Source organism: Sorex araneus, chromosome X (genome assembly GCF_027595985.1).
Source record: "Sorex araneus isolate mSorAra2 chromosome X, mSorAra2.pri, whole genome shotgun sequence".
NCBI classification, from domain to species: Eukaryota; Metazoa; Chordata; class Mammalia; order Eulipotyphla; family Soricidae; genus Sorex; species Sorex araneus.
The window spans coordinates 153,948,519-153,970,334 of NC_073313.1; the positions used below are offsets into that span (position 1 = coordinate 153,948,519).

Consider the following 21,816-nt stretch of genomic DNA (forward strand, 5'->3'; position numbering starts at 1 on the left):
GTACGGGTGCTCCCGAGTATTCTTCCTGAGAAGGGTGTCAGGCCGGAGAGCACTGCACTGAGTTGGCCCCCGACTCAGGGTGGCGAGCCACTTGCATAGGGCCGCCGTCGGATTTTGCCCTGCCTGGAAGTGAGGACGGCGGGACAGGTGGAGCCTTGGCGCGACCTGAAGGGGACGTGTGGAGGCCTCCTCAGTCCCTTGTAATACAGGCAGTGGTGACCGCCACCCCCTTCTACCAACAGGATGGCTCCATAAACAAAGACATAAGGGGGAGATGTAGGGAGCCAGAGCACATTGCGCATGTGCGCATGCGCATGATCGCGCATGCGCAACAACCACATTGCGCATGCGCGACAAACACATTGCGCATGCGCAACAACCACATTGCGCATGTGCAACGACCGCATTGCGCATGCGTGGCGAGAGCCAATAGAGCGCCACCTCATATGGGGTGATTGGTGAGAGCCAATAGAATGAGCGCCACCCTATGGGGTGATTGGCGAGAGCCAATAGAATGAGCGCCACCCTATGGGGTGATGGGCGAGAGCCAATAGAAGATGAGCACCACCTTAGAGGCGGGGCAACCAGGCTATATAAGGACTGCCATTACCCGGGTGGTTGTTCTTTCTCCTCATGAAGTTAATGGAATAAAATTGCTGCAGAAGGATCCTCAACCCGTGTCGTCTCACTCCTTGCTGGCGAAGGGAAATCGCGACGCGGGCCACGAACAGGTGAATTCTCAGATGTAGAATTGTGAAGAACACGAATCATGGGGCGTTTGGAGTCAGGAGACTTGTCTTCCTTGTCTTCACAGCATGTTGCTCTCCCCTCAGCCTCTCTGTGCAAACAGCACAGTCTTGGGTGCAGTTCCAGCTTTCACAGCACAAAAGCAAACCAGAACTGACACTGGACTCATGACCCCCAGTAGTTTATCTGGTGATTCACGGGGATTGGGACTTTCAGAATTATCTTCCTCATTAATATGAGCCTTGGGTACTTGTATGAAAAGCATTAACCTGAGAGATGCTTCTGTGGTTGTGCTCACTACAGCACGAGGCACAACAACAAGATGCACACACTGTACAGGGTCCTTTACCTGCTCTCCGGGTCACCAGCACTGATTTCTCACTTCAGTGAACAGGGTTTACACAGCATCCTAGAGAGACCTGCATGGTTCCTGCCCTGCCCCTCAGAGAGACTGATACAGATGGGGGGAGTCAGCATGCAGAGGGGGTGTGTGAGTGACCAGCCCCCCGCCCCTGATTGTGTCTCTCCATGAACACGAGGGGGTGGCCCCCTCGATTCTCTCTGTACCACAAGGTGTGGGTAGTTGAGGGCTCCTGGCTGAGCAGCCGTGGGTGGCCTCCCTGACCCTGAGTCCCTGTGTGCAAGGCATGTGGGTGAGCAGGGGTGAGGCCTCACCAGCCCACATGAGAGTCATGTGTCTGCAGGTCCATGGGGACAGACACCAGAGGTGGACGTTAGAGATGAATTGAGACTCAGGTTCTAGGCAATAAATACTGACCCTGGAGGACAGTCGGGGCTCTTGGGCCAGGAGGTGGTTACCTGCCTGACCCCATGATTTTTCTCTCTTATATCTTTTATCTCTCTTTTTTTTTGATTCAAGTTTTTTAAATCCCTTTTGAATTCTGCACACTTTGCACCGACAGAGGTAAATTGCTACAACTGAGACTTGGTATGAAGGAACTCCATTACAATCAAATCAACACGCTTATACATTTATCTTGTTCGCATCAGGAAGAAATCAACTAGTAGAAAAACTGAGAAAACTTATATCAGAAAAGCAAAGCATTTCATAAAAAATTGATCGAAGGAGGAAAAGCGGTCCAAGTGTCTTCACATCTTTCTCTTATGTGTGCTTATGTATGACATGTTTTTCCTGTGCATGAAAGCAGCCTCATACTTATTCTTCATCTGGCCATTCACATACTCCTCCGTCTCCTCCAAGGCGATATTCATCTAACCATCCAGGTAACCCAGGACCCCTCAATGGGCGAACACTCCAGAACTCCCCCAGTCATCCCCTTCCCTGGAGCCTGGCAGACGCAATTCATGTCATTGTTGCCAATATTGAATCCAGAGGCTGCACAGGAGAGTCTCGGGGACCTCCCGGGCTGCACCAAGTCTCCCCCAGACTCCACCAGCTGCACCTCAAACTGGACCCCAGAAAACACAAACACGGTCCTGGTCAGGAAACTCTCCTCACACAGAGGATCTGCCTCTCCCATCTCTCCCATGTTCCATGTCTCTGTCGTCCATGAGTTACCTCCTAACACAGCCACCAGGAGAAGCCAGCTCAGCCCACACGCCATGTCAGTTCTGTGTGAGCCAGGATGGAGCCCCTGGGAACCCTGAACTGACTCCTCTCCCATAGCTAAGGTGGGATTGGCCGTTTTCATCACTGTGAAGAGACTCTTATTGCACATCCCCTTTCTCTAAAAATGTTAACTTTGAACTTGTAGAGAGAAGGGAGGACTCCAGAGAAGATTTTGCTTTTTATATAAATCCCGTTATGTGTATAGTATTACTTCTATTTAATTATATACTATGAGACATAAATACTTAAACAGTTTTTACAATGTGCCAAAATACACTTTAAGAGCTGGTCCCACTATCTAGACAAAAAGAACCATTTTGTCACTCACAGTAGTCACTGTTCTGGGAGCCAAGTCTTAAAATAGATTAGGAGGAAGGAAGACTGGCCAGATTACAGGGCCCTGGTGTCTGGAAACCCACTGGAGCAAGTCCATGTACCTGCTGTTTTTGTGTTTTGTCTCAGAGGAAACCCCTCTAGGGTTAAAGGTTTCTGTCCTGATTACTTAAGGCCCTCAGATGCGTAAGAGCATAGCTCAGACAGAGTAAATTAGAAAATTGACCTAAGAATGTCGTTCTCCTGATGATTCCTGGTTCTTGGCAGTAACTCTCAATGTTTGGGGCATTTGGAGTTTTCAGACCACTAGGAAGTGAGTCCCCTGAGCAACAACCTTTCTCTCTTCAGTCTGTATGTCTGTTCATACTCACAGCATCCCACGGCTGGTCCCTGTTCACCAGGGTTGGTCCCCAGTTACAAGGGATACAGGAGCAGTAGAGGGGGAAGGCTCCTGCCCTGCATGTGGTTCATCAGGTTGATTTCCTGCACTTCACGTGGTTTCCCATGTCCTCACCAGGAGTGATCCCTGAGAACTGAACAGGAGAATACCAAGAATGTCACAAACAACACACCAAATCATCAGGGGCTGAGGGATAATACAGTGGTAAGGCACTTATGTTACACATGACCAACCCAGATTCCTGAGGTGTGTAGTTCTCCCTGGCATAGTCTATTGACGTCTAGAGGACATTGGACCTGCAGAGAGTTCCCCAGGCCCAACTTCTCTGACATTTTGAAGAATAACATAGATTAATTGTCCTTGATTTGATGGTGCCCAATGGCTTGAGACTTGGGAAAGAGACATCTTTGTTGTCAGCAATACCTTGCCTCTTGCCTTGCATCTGCCTCAGAGCATCAAGGCCAGTGCTCCAGCAGCTTCTTCCAGTCATAACAATACCCTGCTTCTCTCTGCACCTGCTCCTTAGTGCACACAGGCATTCCCAGTCAGCCTCTATGGGAATGCCTAATAAACTCTCCTCATAAACTCTGTCATATGAGGAATGATCTATGACCCATGTGAGTCGCTATGTCTCGGCCAAGTTGCACTCATAAATCTTTGAGCATCTACTGGCCAAGACATAAGGACCATCTCTTTGTTCTCAGGGTCTCTGTTGTTACGAGACCACTACATGAAGGGAGACAGGGGTCCAAGCATTTGATCAATGGCCACTGCAAGAGGGACATTTCCCCAGTCCCACAGAGATGATCCTCACTTCGTGCTGAAACCTCATCAGGGAAGACAGGGCATGGATCAAACTATCTGGGATTTTTTAACTCAATAACTTTGAAAGGAGAGGATTTTTCTGAGAATCTAGAAAGGGCAGAAAGCATGCCCCCAGTTTCAGCCCAAACATTTACTTCCTTCCTCTCATTTCAAATGTGAGCTGATGGGCCCCTGTGGAAACGTTGAACACAGAAGCCTGTGTAGCCTTGGGCCTCCCTAGAAGAGGAAACTGAAAGTCTCCTCCAGGGACTGAGTGAGGGAACTGATGTTCCTGTCTGTCCCAGGACACAGGTGGATGGTTAGACCTGGCTCAGTCTAGGAGACTCCCCCACACCATTTCTCACCAGGGAGCAATTCCTGTCCCAGTGCCCTGTCTGTGTGCAGCTGGGACAAACATTCTGAGCCCCTGGCACTTGCTGTGAGTCCTGGGAGATTGAAACAGATTCAAGTCTTGGAGTTCAGGGAATAGGATGCTGTGAGGATTCAAAGATTGAAGTCAGGGTTAAAACCTTCCTGCCAAATACTCAACTTTGAGGATCTGTTCTCCCATTTTGCTGCTCTTAGTCCTTGTTTCTACCTTGCTGTGTATCCTTTTAGCCCCATATTATGAGACAGATAATCTGATCTCTCCCTTTCCTGCTGACTGATTCACTTAGCATGATATACTCTAGTTTTTTTTCTGTATTGCAGAAAGTTGAGTTATTCTCAACTCAGTAGCATCATAAGTCCCACAGAGGGTAGACAGCAATTAGGACTCTTTCCAGGTGTTCCTCATGTTTGTGAAATTTATGAGTAAAATGTCTTCAGGGCAATTCCTCAGACTTTCTGGATTCAGTTGGAAGTGTGTAGCACTAGGAGAATGGTTGGTGATTTGAGAACGTGGCATTCCAAGTGTCACTTGGAGTTGTCACTACACATGAGAACAGTGTGAAGACAGAGAATAGTCTGACACTCTAGAACTGTAGGTAGTAGTTCAGTCACCAAGGAGCCCCATCTAGGTGCCTGCTCTGTGCAGAGGCAGGAATGGAGCATTGAGAACAATCCTCGAGGTCTGATTTCTTCATTCTGCTGTCCCAGGAATCTGTCTGTGCCTTTCTGCTCTGCTCACATTGACAATCCAGGCTGGCCTTCAGGTTGGGCCCCTGCTTCTCTGCTCTGCATTGACCTTGGTTGGAACTGTCACTCATATTGTGCTCATTGTGCCTTCAGAGATTGAAGGGTCATCCTGATTCATGTATGTTCAATGTTCTCCTAGAGGAGGGAATGTGAATGTAATTTACTCATAAATTACTCAGTTATGAGAATTTTCCTTGTCATTGGGAAGCATTTGTTCACTTTTTGTAAATTTACCATTTTGATAAATTTGGTAACATATTTCAAAGTGCAAGTATGAATCTTGAATTCTGCATGAGAAGTAAGGTCATCGTCCAACTACAGACGAACGAATATTCCCAGTAATACTGTAGTCTGCATGACTGATCACCCATCACATAGTCATGTTTTCTGAGACTTCTCAGTGGACACTAATAGGATATATGTGCATGTATGTATATATGTATATGTATATACATATATACATATATATATATCCCTGTATCGCTGCCATCCTGTTTTTTATCGATTTGGTTGAACGAGTGCCAGCAACATCTCCATTTCTTTTAGCCCTGAGATATTAGCAGCCTCTCTTTACTTGACCTTCCCAACAGTGCTTCACTGGAGGCTCTTTCAGGGTCAGGGGAATAATACTCATCATTGTTACTGTTTTTGGCATATCAAAACACCACAAGGAGCTTGCCAGGCTCTGTCATGTGGCAGGATACTCTCGGTAGCTTGCCGGGTTTTCCAAGAGGGAGAACTAGACCTAGGGATATATGTGTGTGTGTGTGTGTGTGTGTGTGTGTGTGTGTGTATATATATATACATATATGTGTATATCACTGTCACTGTTACTGTCATCCCATTGCTCATCGATTTCTCGAGTGGGCTCCAGTAACATCTCTATTCATCCCTGTCACAGTTCAGGGAAATGAGTTCCATTATTGTTACTCTTTTTGGCATATCGAATACGCCACAGGTAGCTTGCCAGGGTCCGCATCGGTCTCTTCCGAGAGCTTCGTTTTATAGTCTCTAGATCTTGGCTATTTATGAGATTACCCGGCATGCGGGGTGGCAGGCAGTTTGTGGGTGTGAGTGTCAAGCTTCTGGAAAACAGGGAACTTGGATGGAGGAGGCCCAGTCCTGATTTGAACAGGCTTGGAAATCTCAGCCACAAGCCACACATACTTGGGTTCCTCTGTCGGTTTCTTCCTGTGTGAGGCTCGTTCGAATGTGTGGAGGATGACCTTGAGCATGGCTGTGTCTGGGTTCTGGAGGTTTTCGGCTTCCAGGGTTCTGCTTGGGGTGGGGAGGAAAACTCAACCCGCCACCCTTCGAGGGGGCCCTGTTGAAGACAGCCTGGCATGGGGGCAGGAGATTCTGCCTCCTCCTCACCCTCCTCCCAGCCACTGGCCCCCTTTAGCTGATCCCTCCCACCATCCCAGCCCCTAGCCCCGATTTTCTCCCAGGCCTCCACCTCTCCTCCCCCACCTCGCCCCTTGGCTTCCCACCATGGCCTCTCTCCCGAGGAAACTCTGGCCTCTGCTTCCTCCTCTGACACTGGCAGAGCCTCCCCGCCCCCGTGGAAGAAACCCCAAGCCTCGGTGGTGGAGGGAACAGGAGAGCCCAGGACTCCAGCAGGCAGAGCAGGCCTCTCCCCTCCGATCTCGTCGTCCTCATCCTTGGTGTCAGCATCAGCCTCCTCCTCCTCTGTGGTGGTAGTGGTGGGACTCCACCCCCCGCTACTGTCCTGCCGCTACCCCCACCGAAGTAGCAGCCCCAGCCTGGTCAGTGGCAGCGTCATGCAGGCCAACGGACCGGAGCAGGAGGAGGAGGCGGCAGGGGCGGCGGGGGCCAGGGACAGACCCTGGAACTCGCCTGCCTGTGGGCCCAGAACGGGTAGTCGTACCCATCACTGTCGTCGTCCGCAGGGGGACCTGGCCCAAGCCGGTGGGCTCCTGCCTTCCGACCCCTCCGCTGCCAGCAACAATAACAACAGCCTCAACGTCAATAAAGCGATCCCCAGCGGGACCGCCGCCGCCTTGGCCACCATCGCTGCCGCTGCCAACACCGCCACCTCGCTGGCCACCCCGACCTGGGCAGCAGCCTCAAGAGAAGAAGTGGCTCTCGCAGACTGATGAGGATGTCATTAGCCTCATAGAACAGCACTTCAATGGCTTAGGGCTCAACCAGACTGTTGACCTCCTCATATATACATACATACACACATATATGCATATATACATACATACATATAAAGCCATTTCCTACTCATCTACTCTATGAATTTGTGCATGGATATATTTCCTCAATATCAATTGAAAGTGATAAATTTTGATTTTTATTCCCAGATTGCAAGGCATGCACAGGATTAATGTCTCACTCAATACCATGTATTTCCCAGGAATATTGGTCGATTGCTGGAGATCAGACCCCAGGTACTGGACCTATTCTGGATGGAGGGCTGGAGCGATAGCACATAGGGTAGGGCTTTTGCCATGCATGCTATCGACCTGCATATCCCTCCCTCTCAGAGAACCTCGCAAGCTACTAAAAGTATCTCGCCCGCATGGCAGAGCCTGGCAAACTACCAGTGGCATATTTGATATGCCAAAAATAGCAACAACAGTCTTAAAATGGAGATGTTACTGGTGCCCACTCGAGAAAATCGATGAGCAATGGGATGACAATGACAGTGACAGTGACAGACGCCAAGTAATCTCAGCTTGGATGCATGACCCTGGGGTGGAGGGAGCAGCTCCTGAGGCCACACTCTAGATCCTGTCTGCTGGTCCATGCTACTACCAGCCCTGCTGGGCACATCCCAGACCGTGTGTCTGTGCTTGGGTAACGACCTTCCCCTGAGCTGGGCTGAGATGCCCCCAAAATCAGGACTTCACGACCCTGACCCTGACCATTTCCTTACCACTACGTGCTAGGAGAATTGTGACCATGGTCCCTTTCATAGAGGGTCATCTCCTCCACTGTCCCTTGTCCAGTGGCAGGATTCCAGCTCAGGAATGTGAAGATACAAACATGCACAGAGGGGAAGGGCTCCACAGAAACTCAGGAAGGGGCTCTGGCCAACACTCGAATTTCATCTCAGAGAAAAGGATTTCTTGCTGATACACAGAATTTTAAACAAAGTGTGTAACATTAGAAGTCAGCCATGGGTATATCTACAGTCCAGGAACCTTCAATGACACCAGCCCAAACTTCCATGTGGTTCTTTCTGTACCATCTGGAACACTCCACTGCACAATTCTATAAGAAAATTTGAATAACACCAGGTGTTCTCGAAAGAAGCCGTCTTCCTCTTGGCTGTTGCTGAAGGACAGAAAGAGATCCTGAGCCTTTCCCTCAGATGAAACCTGACCCTGTGAGCTCCATTCTGTGTCTCAGACCCTGACTCTCTGAGGAGGAAGTCAGGAGGATCAGTGTTTCTGTCATTTCCTCACCCGGCACAGCTACCTCTCCATCAGTTTTCTGACACACTCAGGATGTGGTTGTCACACTGTGTATCTCGCACAGTAATACATGGCTGTGTCCTCAGTGCTCAGCCTGCTCAGTTCCATGTAGGCTGTGTTCTTGGACTTGTCTGCAGTGAGTGTGAGTCTGCCCTGGAACTTCTGTGCGTAGTTTGTATTACCATTGCTAGGGTTTATTTCTCCCATCCACTCTAACCCTTGTCCTGGGGCCTGCTGCACCCAGCTTATCCAGTGGTTGGTGAAGGTGTATCCGGATGCCTTGCAGGAGATCTTCACTGAAGTCCCAGGTTTTCCCACCTCAGCCCCTGACTGCACCAGCTGTACCTGGGAGTTCACACCTGTGGACAGCAGACAGGAGTGGGTGGACTCCACTTGACTGGCCCCGTTCCCTCAGCCCAAGGAATGGGGACACTTACCTGCAGCCACTGTCACCAGGAAGAGAATTCTCCAGGTCCAGTCCATGGTGAGGATCATGAACTCAGGGCTCCTGAAGGTGTGGGTGTGCCTGCTGTGTGATGTTGTCAGGACACAGACACATCTGTATTTAACTCAGTGTCCCCCATGTAATTTGCATATTCATGAGGAGGTAGAATTCATAGCTGAAGGCCTGGTCTAATCTGAGAAGGGGCTGGTGGAAGCCACCGGGTCCATCCTCAAGGGGAGTGAAAAGGTCCACGTTCTGATCCTTGTTTGAGGGGATGAGATCCTGCCCTGTCCCAGGATTCTGTGCATAGAGAGTTCCCCCTCTAAGCCCTTTCAGGACCTTCCCATCGGGGTCCCCCACATCTGTATGGCCTGGAGACATCTGGACACACATGGGCTTTCAAGTTATTTCTGGGGTCCTGTAACTCCCCAAGGAATACTATAATGAGACTACAAAAACATCCTATTGCCCCAGTGTTTTTCTTTGGAGATATTAAGAAGTCCAGAAACACCACCTGCATACAGCCTTTACTGCGTTATCAATATGATAAATGTTCCTCCACAAATTGATAAGTATGCAAAATTTAACCTTCTCTGTCCTACACTTATTTTAAGTTTGGTTTTCTTTTTTTTTTTTTGAAAAAGCAAAACTTATTTATATTGAAGGAGGAAATTGCGTTTCTGAGATTTCTACATCTCTGCACCCATTTCTCCCATTTCTGCACCCCTTTGAGCCTGCAACTCTGTGCTCTTGGGTCTTGGCTCCCCCTTCAGCCTGGTCCCCACCCTGCAGGGAGAACCTCTGGGTTTTTAGGGGCCTTAACCCCTTGGAATCTCTAATGATTGAATCCTGAAACTTCACTTCAGAAGCCTTGTTCATGAGTTATATTCTCTAATGGGCACTTTTGTTTTGGGTTTTGAGCCACACCTGGCAGTTTTGAGGACTTACTCCTGTCTCTGTGCTCAGGAATGACTCAGGTAAATGCATCGTAGGAAAATATTGGCTAATCAAGTATATATATATATGTATATTATAATAACCATATATATAATTAAAAGGTGACACTGAGTGTTCTTTGCTGAGATTATGTAAAAGTGATACAATACATACTTAATTCACTCAAATAAAAATAATAAGGACCCTCAAACTAAAAGAGGATGTAAGTCTTTAAGTTACAACTCTTGGAGAGCCCGGCAAGCTACCAAGAGTGTCCCACCTGCATGGGCAGAGCCTGGCAAGCTACCCATGGCATAGTTCTCTTTCCCCTGACCCTGAAAGAGCCTCTAATCATTGGGAAAGATGAGTAAAGAAAGGCTGCTAAAATCTCAGCGCAGGACAGAATAGAGATGTTACTGGTGCCTGCTCGAGTAAATCGACGAACAACGGGATGACAGTGATACAGAAGTCTTTAAGTAAAGACTTTAATATAAACAAAAATATATTGCACCACTGTAGCACTGTCATCCATCGTTTATTGATTTGCTGGAGTGGGCACCAGTAACGTCTCCATTGTGAGACTTGTTACTGTTTTTGGCATATCGAATACACCAGGGCTAGCTTCCAGACTCTGCAGTGTGGGCGTGATATCTCAGTAGCTTGCCGGGCTCTCTGAGAGGGATGGAGAAATCAAACCCGGGGCGGCCACGTGCAAGGCAAATGCCCTACCAGCTGTGCTATTGCTTTGCCCCCCAAAATATATTACATTTGTTAAATTAATAGAATTAGAAGAGTTCTAATTCTATTAAAATTGAGATCTAGTTCACATGCCATACAGTTGGCGCATTGAAAATGCCAAGTTTAGTGGTTTTTAGTGTAGTCACAAGATTGTGCATTCATCACCACAATCAGGTTTATAACATTTTCCTTACCTCATCTCACTTCATAAACTGTGTATTAGCAGTGACACATCCCAGCATTTTAAGTTTGTAACAGTTACTCAATTTTATATTTAATTAAATTTTGCCTGCCTTTTAAGTCTGCTATCCCCAGCCCCCCCCCTTTTTTTTGTTTTTTGTGTCACACCTTGCGATGCTCAGGAATTATTCCTGGAGGTGCTCGGGGGGCAATATGGGATGCCCGAGATGAACCTTGTTCGACTGCTTGCAAAGCAAATGCCCTGTCGCTCTTGTCCCTATTTACCTTCACTTGTAGAGATAGTCTTTTCCCAGAGACTTGAAAAGTCTAAACATATGAGTTAGGCCTGTATCTTCTTGTTTTCTGGTACCTAGCATTGAACATACTTAAGCTCCAAAGGAAAATAGACCCCAAATAATTTGTTAATTCTTATTCCAGAGTTACTTATATGCCCCACGTGGACCCCCAGGCTACTTCAAGGTAGTCACAGGTGGAAATGGTGAAAATGGAGGGTTGAAGTGTAGAACCAGGGGCCTCAGGAAGGAGACAAGGTCAGAAGGGGTCCATGGTCAGAAAAACACTGAAATGGTCTGAAACAGTCAGACTAAGATCCTGTCACACATCAGCTACTTTAAAACATTTTCCCAGGGCTGGAACATAGCCGGGTTGATCCCTGGTATCCCATACAGTCTCCTCCCAGCCTGCCAGGAGCGAGTCCTGAGTGCAGAGCAGGGAGTAACCCCTCAGCACCTGTGGGTGTGGCAGGAAAAAAATCCATTATTTTCCAGATTACAATTCGCTAACTGATGGGTGATCAGCAGAGGTGGTTCTGGACAGTGGTAAAGTGTTAAGCATGACGCCCAATCAGTAACAGTATTATAAAACAATGCCAAAAATTGGAAAAAAAGATGTGACTGCTACAGAGGCAGGCTGGTGGGTGGGAGGCAAACTGGGGACATTGGTGGAGGGAAGTAGATACTGGTGAGGTGATGTTGGACCATCATAATACCTGAAGCTCAGGCATGACTAACTTTGTCAACCATGGTTTCTCAATAAAAGACTAAGAAGTTTTGACCTGGGAGATGACTCTAAGGGCTGGAGCCTGTACTTTGTATGGGGAGTCCTCTGTTCAACCCCTGGCACCACATGGACACCCACTATTAACAGGACTGACCCCAAAACAAGAAGTTTAAAGACTCAAGAATGTGTATGTTTTCTCTACATTTTCCTGTTTTGATTTTGGGTCACACCTGTCAGTGCTCAGGGCTTTCTATTGGCTTTGTGCTTAGGGATCAATCCTGGGGACTTATGGGACCCTATGGGGTGCTGGGGTTTAATTTGCATTGACTGAGTAAAAGGCAAGGGCTTTGCCTGCTGAGCTATCTCGCAAGCTCCTTTATTTGGATATTTAGAGCACTTGCAGGTCACACAGTATAGGCAATGAAAAGCCTTATCATGTGCCAGGTCCAGACCACAGGAATCACAGGATGCCAGGAATTGAAGCTCAGTCAGTCATGTGCAAGGCAGATGCCCCACCTGCTGTAATAATCGTGCCAGCTCTGTGTTTTGGATGTTGGGTGTGCTCAGGTATTTCTCCTGCTAGTACTAGGGAAGATTATAGAAGAGCCTGGCAAGCTCCTCGTGGTGTATTCGATATGCCAAATACAGTAACAATAACAGGTCTCATTTCCCTGACCCTGGAAAGAGCCTCCAATCATTGGGAAAAATGAGGAAGGATAGGCTGCTAAAACTCAGGGCTGGGACGAATGGAGATGTTACTGGTACCCGCTCGAGTAAATCGATGAACAATGGGATGACAGTGATACATTGACAGTGATAAATTAATAAAGACTTTTTCAAAAAACAGTATGAGTCTAACACAGCTGCCAAAAATTTATCATATAACAGTATTAGTAGGACAAATATATATAAATTAGAAATGGATAGGATACAATTTATAAAGTTATTTAGCACATATGCCTTGAACTCTGACATTTTCAGTGATACATAATTTACTTAGAGAAATGCAAGGGGAGAGAGAGAGCTGTGTTCATGAGACCACATGGACTTCTCCAAATGGGAAAATACTTGATTTCTGATTTCTGCTCAGACGTGTTAGAAGTCTGGAAAACATCTTCCCATGCAGAACGAGTGAAATACTAAAGAAGTAAAACCCAGAGATCCACTTTTTGTCTCTCTGTGAATAATAGGAAAAGGGAGATAGAGAGAGATGTAAAATAGTATTTTCTAAAGAAATTTACTTATAGAATTGCAAGGAGAGAGATTGAGATAGAGAAAAAGAGAGAGAAAGAGAGAGAGAAAGAGAGAGAGAGGGAGAGAGATAGCAAAGGATTTTGACAGGAAGAAAAGTCCAAACACAAAATCTGGTCATCATCACGTGAGTTATCCTTCTCCTTTATTGACCTCTGGGATCCTGTATGTGTTCTCTCTCTCTCTCTCTCTCTCTCTCAGTATGATACTCTCCATACCATCCACTTATAGGCAAATTTAATCATTCCATTTTTTTAACAGCTGCACAGTATTCAGCAGTATTCAATTGTGTTGATGTACCATAGTTTCTTTATCACGTTGTGTGTTATCAGGAACTTGGGTTGTTTTCATATTCTGGTCATTGCGAATAGTGCTGCAATGAATATAGGAGTGCAGATGATATTTCTACTGTGTGTTGTGGGGCACGCAGAGTATACTCTCAGAATTGCTATTGCTGGGTCAAATGGGATGTCAACTTCTAATCTTTAGAGGAATTTCCACATTGTTTCCCAAATGGCTGACCTGTGGACTTTTCCACAATCAAGAAAATTCCCTTTCTCCCTCATCCACGGTAGCACTGCTTCTTCCTGCTCTTTTTGATATGTCCCAGTCTGTGGGGTGAGATGATATCTCCCGGTTGCTTTGATTTGCATTTCCCTACTGATTAGTAAGGTTGAGTATTTTTTCATGTGCCTTTGAATTTCTTCTTTGAGGAATTTTTTATATATCTCCTCTTCACATATTTGATGGAGTAGGATTTTTTTCTTGTAAAATTTGCCAGTGTTTTATGTATCTTTGCTCTTAACTCCTTATAATATAGGTATTGGATAAATAATTTTTCTCATTCTTGGGATGTCTTTTTATCTTGGCCGCCATTTCTTTTAATGTACGGAAGCTTCTTACTTTGATGTGGTTCCATCTGTTTATCTTTGCTCCCCCATGCTTGGTCATTGGTGTTCATCTTTGAAGAAGACTTTAGCTTCAATGTCATGGAGAGTTTTGCCTATATTTTCCTCCATGAATCTAATAGATTCAGGTTAAATGCTGATGTCTTTAATCCATTTTAATCTGACATTTTTTTTTTTTGCTTTTTGGGTCACACCTGGCAATGCACAGGGGTTACTCCTGGCTTTGCACTCAGGAATTACCCCTGGTCATGCTCAGGGGACCATATGGGACGCTGGGATTTGAACCCGGGTCGGCCGCGTGCAAGGCAAACGCCCTACCCGCTGTGCTATCTCTCCAGCCCCTTAATCTGACATTTTATGGATGGTGTTTATAGATAGAGTTCTTAAGTTCATTTTTTTACAAGTAGCTGGCCAGTTTTTCCAGCACCACATGTTGAAAAGGCTTTCCTTGCTCAACTTGACATTTCTTTCCCTGATCAAAGATTCAATGATCTTATTTTTTGAGAATGTGTATCTTTATATTCAACACTATTCCATCGATCTTCAAGTCTGTCTCTATTCCCGTACCATGCTGCTCTAGTTACTAACACTTTTGAGTATAGTTTGAAGTTGGGTAAGGTAATATCTACCATCTTCATTTAGTCTCGAAAGTCTGTAACTATTCATGGGGATTTACTGTTCCATATGAGATTTCAGGAGTTTTTGATCAATTTTTTTAAATGTCATGGGTATCCTTATAGCAACTGCATTGAATCATCTGTAGAATGCTTTGGGGAGTATTGTCATTTTAACAATGTTAATCCTCCGAATCCATGAGCAGATGTATTTACATTTAATAGAATCTTATTTTATTTATTGACAATGTGTTTTGTAGTTTTCTTTTTGTAGATCACTAATCTCTATAGTTAAGCTGACTTTGAGATACTTGATTTTGCTAGGCACTACTGTGAATGACATTTTAAAAACATTCTCTTTCTTCTCTTTCATTATTTATATATAGGAAAGCCATGTATTTTTGTATATTAATTTTGTATCCTGCCACTTTAATGTACAAATAGTTTTCTAGGAGCATTTTTTGTAGAGTCTTAAGTATATGAAAAGAGCCGCGGCACGAGAAGCAGAGCCTCCCGCCTACTGACTGTGATCCTGAGGTCTCCTAACCCATTTTGGCACCAGAGCAGATTCTTGGAGCCATGCATTTCGACTGCGAACTGAACTACAACCTCGTGCAGCCCGGGGAGGGATTTTTTTTCCCTCTCCACCCCAATTTTCTGAGCGAAAATGGCGGCAGCGGCAGCAACCACGCGGTGATAGCCACCCTCTAAGACCCCTACACCAGGAGGTAGGACTTTCTTTAGTGACGTAGCCTGTAGGTGATCCTGGGAGGGGAGGTGTTCCCGGCGCGCCTTCCGCCCAGAGATGAACCAAGAGCCGCGGCACGAGAAGCAGAGCCTCCCGCCTACTGACTGTGATCCTGAGGTCTCCTAACCCATTTTGGCACCAGAGCAGATTCTTGGAGCCATGCATTTCGACTGCGAACTGAACTACAACCTCGTGCAGCCCGGGGAGGGATTTTTTTTCCCTCTCCACCCCATTTTTCTGAGCGAAAATGGCGGCAGCGGCAGCAACCACGCGGTGATAGCCACCCTCTAAGACCCCTACACCAGGAGGTAGGACTTTCTTTAGTGACGTAGCCTGTAGGTGATCCTGGGAGGGGAGGTGTTCCCGGCGCGCCTTCCGCCCAGAGATGAACCAAGAGCCGCGGCACGAGAAGCAGAGCCTCCCGCCTACTGACTGTGATCCTGAGGTCTCCTAACCCATTTTGGCACCAGAGCAGATTCTTGGAGCCATGCATTTTGACTGCGAACTGAACTACAACCTCGTGCAGCCCGGGGAGGGATTTTTTTTTCCCTCTCCACCCCATTTTTCTGAGCGAAAATGGCGGCAGCGGCAGCAACCACGCGGTGAGAGCCACCCTCTAAGACCCCTACACCAGGAGGTAGGACTTTCTTTAGTGACGTAGCCTGTAGGTGATCCTGGGAGAGGAGGTGTTCCCGGCACGCCTTCCGCCCAGAGATGAACCAAGAGCCGCGGCACGAGAAGCAGAGCCTCCCGCCTACTGACTGTGAACCTGAGGTCTCCTAACCCATTTTGGCACCAGAGCAGATTCTTGGAGCCATCCATTTTGACTGTGAACTGAGCTAAAATATTAGAAACCCAAAACCCAAAACCGCGATAGCGGCCGCGCGGACTCAAAATCTTCACCTTTACCAAGAAAGAGAAATTATTAGATGATGCTTATTCAGCAGGCCTGATTGTTGGGGAAAATTTCCAATCAACAATAGTGAGTTCTGTATGGAAATATGAAATGTACTCAATATATAGAGAATAATGGGAATATCATCAGCTACTTAGATGGGGGGTGGGGTGGGAGGGGGGTGTATTGGGGTTTTTGGTGGTGGAACGGGTGCACTGGTGAAGGGATGGTGGTTTAATCAGTATTTGACTGTGACTTAAACCTGAAAGCTTTGTATTTTTTTTTTGTTTTCACGGTGGTTCAATAAAATATTTCTTAAAAAAAAAAAAAAAAAAAAAAAAAAAAAGTATATGAAAAGTAGGTTCCGTCAAATCTCATTTTGATGACAGCTTTTTTGTTTCATGAATGGGTGCTGGATCTTATCAAATGTTTTCTCTACATCTATTGATATGACTATATTTTTTTTATTTTATTGACATGGTGTGTCATGTTGATTAACTTGCAACTATTAAACCATCTTTGCATTCAGGGATGAATTCTATCTGGTCATTGTGTATGATATCTTTGGTGAATTTTTGGATTGTCTTTGCTAGGATTTTGTTGAGAATCTTCGCATCTTTGTTCATCATGGAAATCAGCCTTTAATTCTTGTGTGTGTGTGTAATTTCTGTCTGATTTTGATATCGGTATGATATTTGCCATAAAGAATCTGTATGGGAGTTTTTCTGTTTATTCAATTTCTTGGAAAAGCATTTGAAAGAATTCACTAGTGAACGCATCAACGGCCTGGTTTTTGTTTTAGGGAAGACATAATTACCATTTCAACTTCCTCAATAGTGATAAATTTGTTCACATACTCCAAATCTTCTCGGTTCAACCTTGGTAGATTCAACCTTGGTAGATTATCCAAATATTTATCTGTTTCTTCTAGATTCACCTTTATCATGGCATAAAGATTCTTAATGTAATGTCTGATGATACTTTGAATTTCTTTGGTTTCTCTTGTGATATTCCATCTTTTGTTTGTTTCTGATTCAGTTTATTTGAGTTCTCTCTCTTTGCGAGTCTTACTTGTGATTTATTGATCTTATTTTTTCATAGAACCAGTACTTGCTATCATTTGGGTTTTGGGTTCTTTTTTGGGATTTCACTCAGTTATTTATGCTTTTATGCTCTAAGTTTTATTGTGTCCTTCCTTCTATCTGGATTGGGCTTCTTTTGTTGGTCATTCATCAAGATCTTAAGTCATGGAATTAGATTATTTATGTGGGCCCTTTCTTCCTTCCTGATGTATGCTTGCAGAGCTATAAACTTTGATCTTAACCATACTTTGCTGTGTCCCACTAGTATTACTTGCTCGTTTTCTCATTTTCATTTGTTACCAGGAATCATTAGCCTTTTGATTTGATTTTCTCTCTGTTCCACTGGTCGTTTAGTAGTTTCCAGGTGGTTGATTTGATTCTCCGTTTATATATATATATATATGTATATATATATATATATATACCTTATTTAAAGCCATTATTTCCTGGATGAGTTTTAGTCTAATTGTTCTATCAAGGGGTGACAAAGCATTATTGAAGTCTCCAACTACTATTGTGTTGCTACCTGTCCTCCTTTAAGTGCATCAGTAATTTTTTATGTATTTTCCTATTTGCTATTGGGTGTATATGTGTTTAGAAGTGTAACTTCTTCCTGAGGTACATATCCCTTCTTTATTAAGAAATGAACTTTGCTGTCTCTTATAACCATGCCCAGCCTGAAATCTATGACATTGGTAACTAATGTGGCCACATCAGTCTTTTGAAATGTGTTCTTTGCTCAAATAATTTCTTTTCAGCCTTTGACTTTGATTCTGTGTTTGCTCCAACTATTCAAATGTGTTTCTTTTAGGAAAGAGAAGGTTGGATTTAAACTGGATAGCTACCTGCATAAAAATGAACTCTGACCTCTGTCTAATGACAGGCACAAAAGTCAGATCAAAGTGGATTAAAGACCTCAATATCAGACATGAAACTATAAAGTATATAGAAGAAAATGTAGTCAGAATTTCCATGACATTGAAGCTAAAAGCATCTTTAAGGATGAAACAGTACTGACCATGTAAGTGGAAGTAAACAAACAAATGGGACTACATCAAACTAAGAAGCTTCTGCACTTCAAAAGAAACAGTGACCAAAATACAGAAATGACCACAGAATGGGAAAGAATATTTACCAATACCCCTTTGATAAAGGATTAAAATCCAGGATATACAAGACACTAGTAGAATGTATAAGAAAAAAAAAAAACCTAAAACCCCATCAGAAAATGGGGAAAAGAAATGCACAGAAATTTCCTCAAACAAGAAATACAAATGCCCAAAAGGCACATGAAAAAGTGCTCCACATTGCTATTCATCAGGAAGATGCAAATCAAAAAACAATGAGATATCATCTCACACCACAGAGACTAGCACACATTCAAAAGAACAAAAGCAACCAGTGCTGGCATGGATGTGGGGGAAAATGGATGCTCTTTCACTGTTAGTGGGAATGCCAACTGGTACAGCCTTTCTGGAAAACAATATGGACAGTCCTTCAAACACTAGAAATTGAGCTCCCATATGACTCCACAATAACAGTTCTGGGAATATATCCTGAGGATGCAAAAAAGCAGAGTAGAAATGACATCTGTACCAATATATTCATTGCAGCACTGTTCACAATAGCCAAAATCTGGAAACAACCAAGTGCCCTAAAACAGCTGACTGGTTAAAGAAACTTTGGTACATCTACACAATGGAATAGTATGCAGCTGTTAGGAGAGATGAAGTAATGAACTTTGCTTATAAATGGATAGACATGGAGAGAATCGTGCTAAGTGAAATGAGTCAGAAAGAGAGGGACAGACATAGAAGGACTGCAGTCAGTTGTGTAGTATAGAATAACATTACAAAGGCTGACACCAAAGAACAGTAGATACAAGGGCCAAGAGGATTGCCCCAAAGCTGGAAGACTGCTTCCTGAACAGAGGGGAGAAGGCAGATGGAATAGAGAAGGGATCTAAGAAAATGATGGCTGGAGGAACCAGTTGGGATGGGAGTTGCACACCAAAAGTAGATAATGGAACAAACATGATGACTGCTCTGTGTCTGTGTTCAAGCCATAATGCTCCAAAGTAGAGAATATGGGGAATATTGTCTGCCATAGAGGCAGAGGGAGGGTGGGAAAGTGGGGTGTATACCCGGGATATTGGTGGTCGGGAATATGTACTGGTAGAGGGATGGGCATTTGATCATTGTGAGATTGTAACCCAAACATGAAAGCTTGTAACTATCTCAAGGTGATTCAATAAATTTTTAAACAATAAATTAATTTAATTTTATTAAATAAAAAGAACGTTGGGTTTAATTGTTCAAATCCATTTTGTCATCCTGTGCCTCTTAATTCGTGTATTTAGACCAAAAACATTAAGAAAAATTATTGTCTTGGGGTTTTGCCTCATCATTCTTTAGAGGATTATTGTGTTTGTCTTGCCTTACAGTAGCTTCTTGAGTTTTTCTTTCAGTATTGTTTTGAGTCTTTGAAGTTTCTGAGCTGTTCTTTATCCATGAATTATGGTATCTTTCTTTCAAATGTGAATGATAATCTACTACTAAATTATTGTAGGTGTAGCTCCAGAGTATCTTGCCCGCAGCCTCGCTGTCTTCCCCGGGGCCCCTCAGAGGGGATGGGCTCCAGCTTCCCTCCCCACCCCGAGCAGAGCTCCCGGCGGCCAAAGACCACCAGAACCTAGCTACAGCCATGCTCGAGGCCCCTCTCCACACGTTCGAACAGGCCTCACGCATGAAGGTACTGGCAGAGGAACCCAGGTGTGTGTAATCCCATCAATGGCCAGCATCCAGAGACTTAAAAGCAAGCTCCCAGAAGCACGCGGCAAATTTGCGGCCTCGTGATATCTTGTAGCCTACTTCTCCCTCTGGGAGAAACTGGCAAGCTTTTGAGAGTTTCCTGCCTACATGGGACAGCCTTGCAAGCTTCCCATGGTGTATTTATATGCTAAATCCAGTAACAAGCTGGATCTCATTTCCCTGACCCTGAAAGAGCCTCCAGTGCGACATCGTTGGGAGGGCTGAGTCGAGAGAGACTTCTAAGATCTCAGGGAAAAGACGAATGGAGAGATTACTGAGCCCGCTCAAGAAATCGACGACTAACGGGATTTTGTGATCGTGATCGTAGCTCCAGTTTTTAACTATATTCTATTATAGATCTTGGACCCAGAGGATTCATTTGATTGGTCTGCTGTAATTTTTTTAAAAAAATTATTGAATCACTGTGAGATAGTTACAAGCTTTCATGTTTGGGTTAGAATCACACAAGACTGCTTGAGGAGCGGAGGGGAGAAGGCAGATGGAATAGAGAAGGGTCTGCTGTAAATCTTAGGACACTTTTTCTATGTAATTTTGTTCTTTGTTCCTGCTGTTTTCAGAACTGTGTCTCTGTTTATGGTGTTGGTTCTTCTCATTAGGATATGTCTCAGAGTTATTTAATTAGTGTCTTCTTTAGCTGTTATGCTTTGGGCTTCTTGGATCTGGATGCCTGTGTTCTCCAGCTCTGGGAACTTTTCAGCAATGATGTCTCTAACTGTTACTATGTCATTTGGGTTGAGTCCCTGTCCCTTTGTGACTATGAGGATTCTTATGTTGCTTTTCTTGAATACATCCATTCTCTGCTGAGCTGTTTAGTTACTTTTAGGTCTTTTCCCAAATTTTGTTGTTGCCTGGAGGTTTTTTGCATCTCATCCTCAAGCTCACTGATTGTGTTTTCCGCTGTTGTTACTCTAATGTTGAGGGCACTTGATTAAGTTTTTCATTTCATCTCCTGAAATTTTTATTAATGCCATTTATATTTATCACGCCAGCCTGATTGCCCAGAGTATAGATATATTTGTTTCTTCTTATTTGTTCACATTGGAGATGTATGTAGGTCACTGTAAAAAATGCATGCAAGCATGAGGAAGGGTGATGTATGTCAGCAAGCTCTCGGGGCAGCTCTGTCTCTCTCTCTCACTCGCTGCCCGCATTCAGTGCTCTCAAGTCACTGTTTATGGACTGGATCAGGATGGCTGTTGATGGTAGGCAGGTGAAAGAAGAATGAGGACCAAGCTGGTTGCTGACTAGTTGTCTGTTTATTCAATCTCTCGTCTCTCCCATCACACACTCTTCCTTCCTAACCTCTCATTCCTAGATCCCAGATCCTTGGATTCTAACTCTGACTCTCTCTGACTTTCTGGATTCTGACTCTGGATTCTGACTCTGGATTCTGACTCTTCCTCTTTCCATTCTCTGCTTCTTCTTCCATTCTCTGCTTTCTCTTCCCTGGATCCTGACTCTGACCGCTTCTCACTCTGACGACACCCTGACTCTTTCTTCCTCCTCTGGCTGACTCTCCTTTTCTCCCGACCTCCTCCTTTATGCACTGCTTCTGTGTGCCATTGTGCTCTCTTCTGTCTATCTCTTACTCTCTCTCTGTAGTCTCTCCTCTGGTCTCTTCCAATCTCTCTCTCTCTCTCTCTGTTGTCTTACTTCTGATCTCTACCTATCTCTCTCTATGGAGCCATTCTGCTTCTCACTCTGGAGGCC

The 21,816-nt window shown here is 44.8% G+C and overlaps 1 gene segment (V, D, J or C); it reads right to left on the minus strand.

Annotated features, from left to right (window-relative positions):
* Nucleotides 1-8,500: 8,500 nt before the first annotated feature.
* Nucleotides 8,501-8,979, minus strand: LOC101552520 (immunoglobulin heavy variable 1-69-like). The segment is given in 2 exon segments: nucleotides 8,501-8,817; nucleotides 8,896-8,979. Coding segments are annotated over 2 exon segments (375 nt in total).
* Between the last annotated feature and the right edge of the window lie 12,837 nt (nucleotides 8,980-21,816).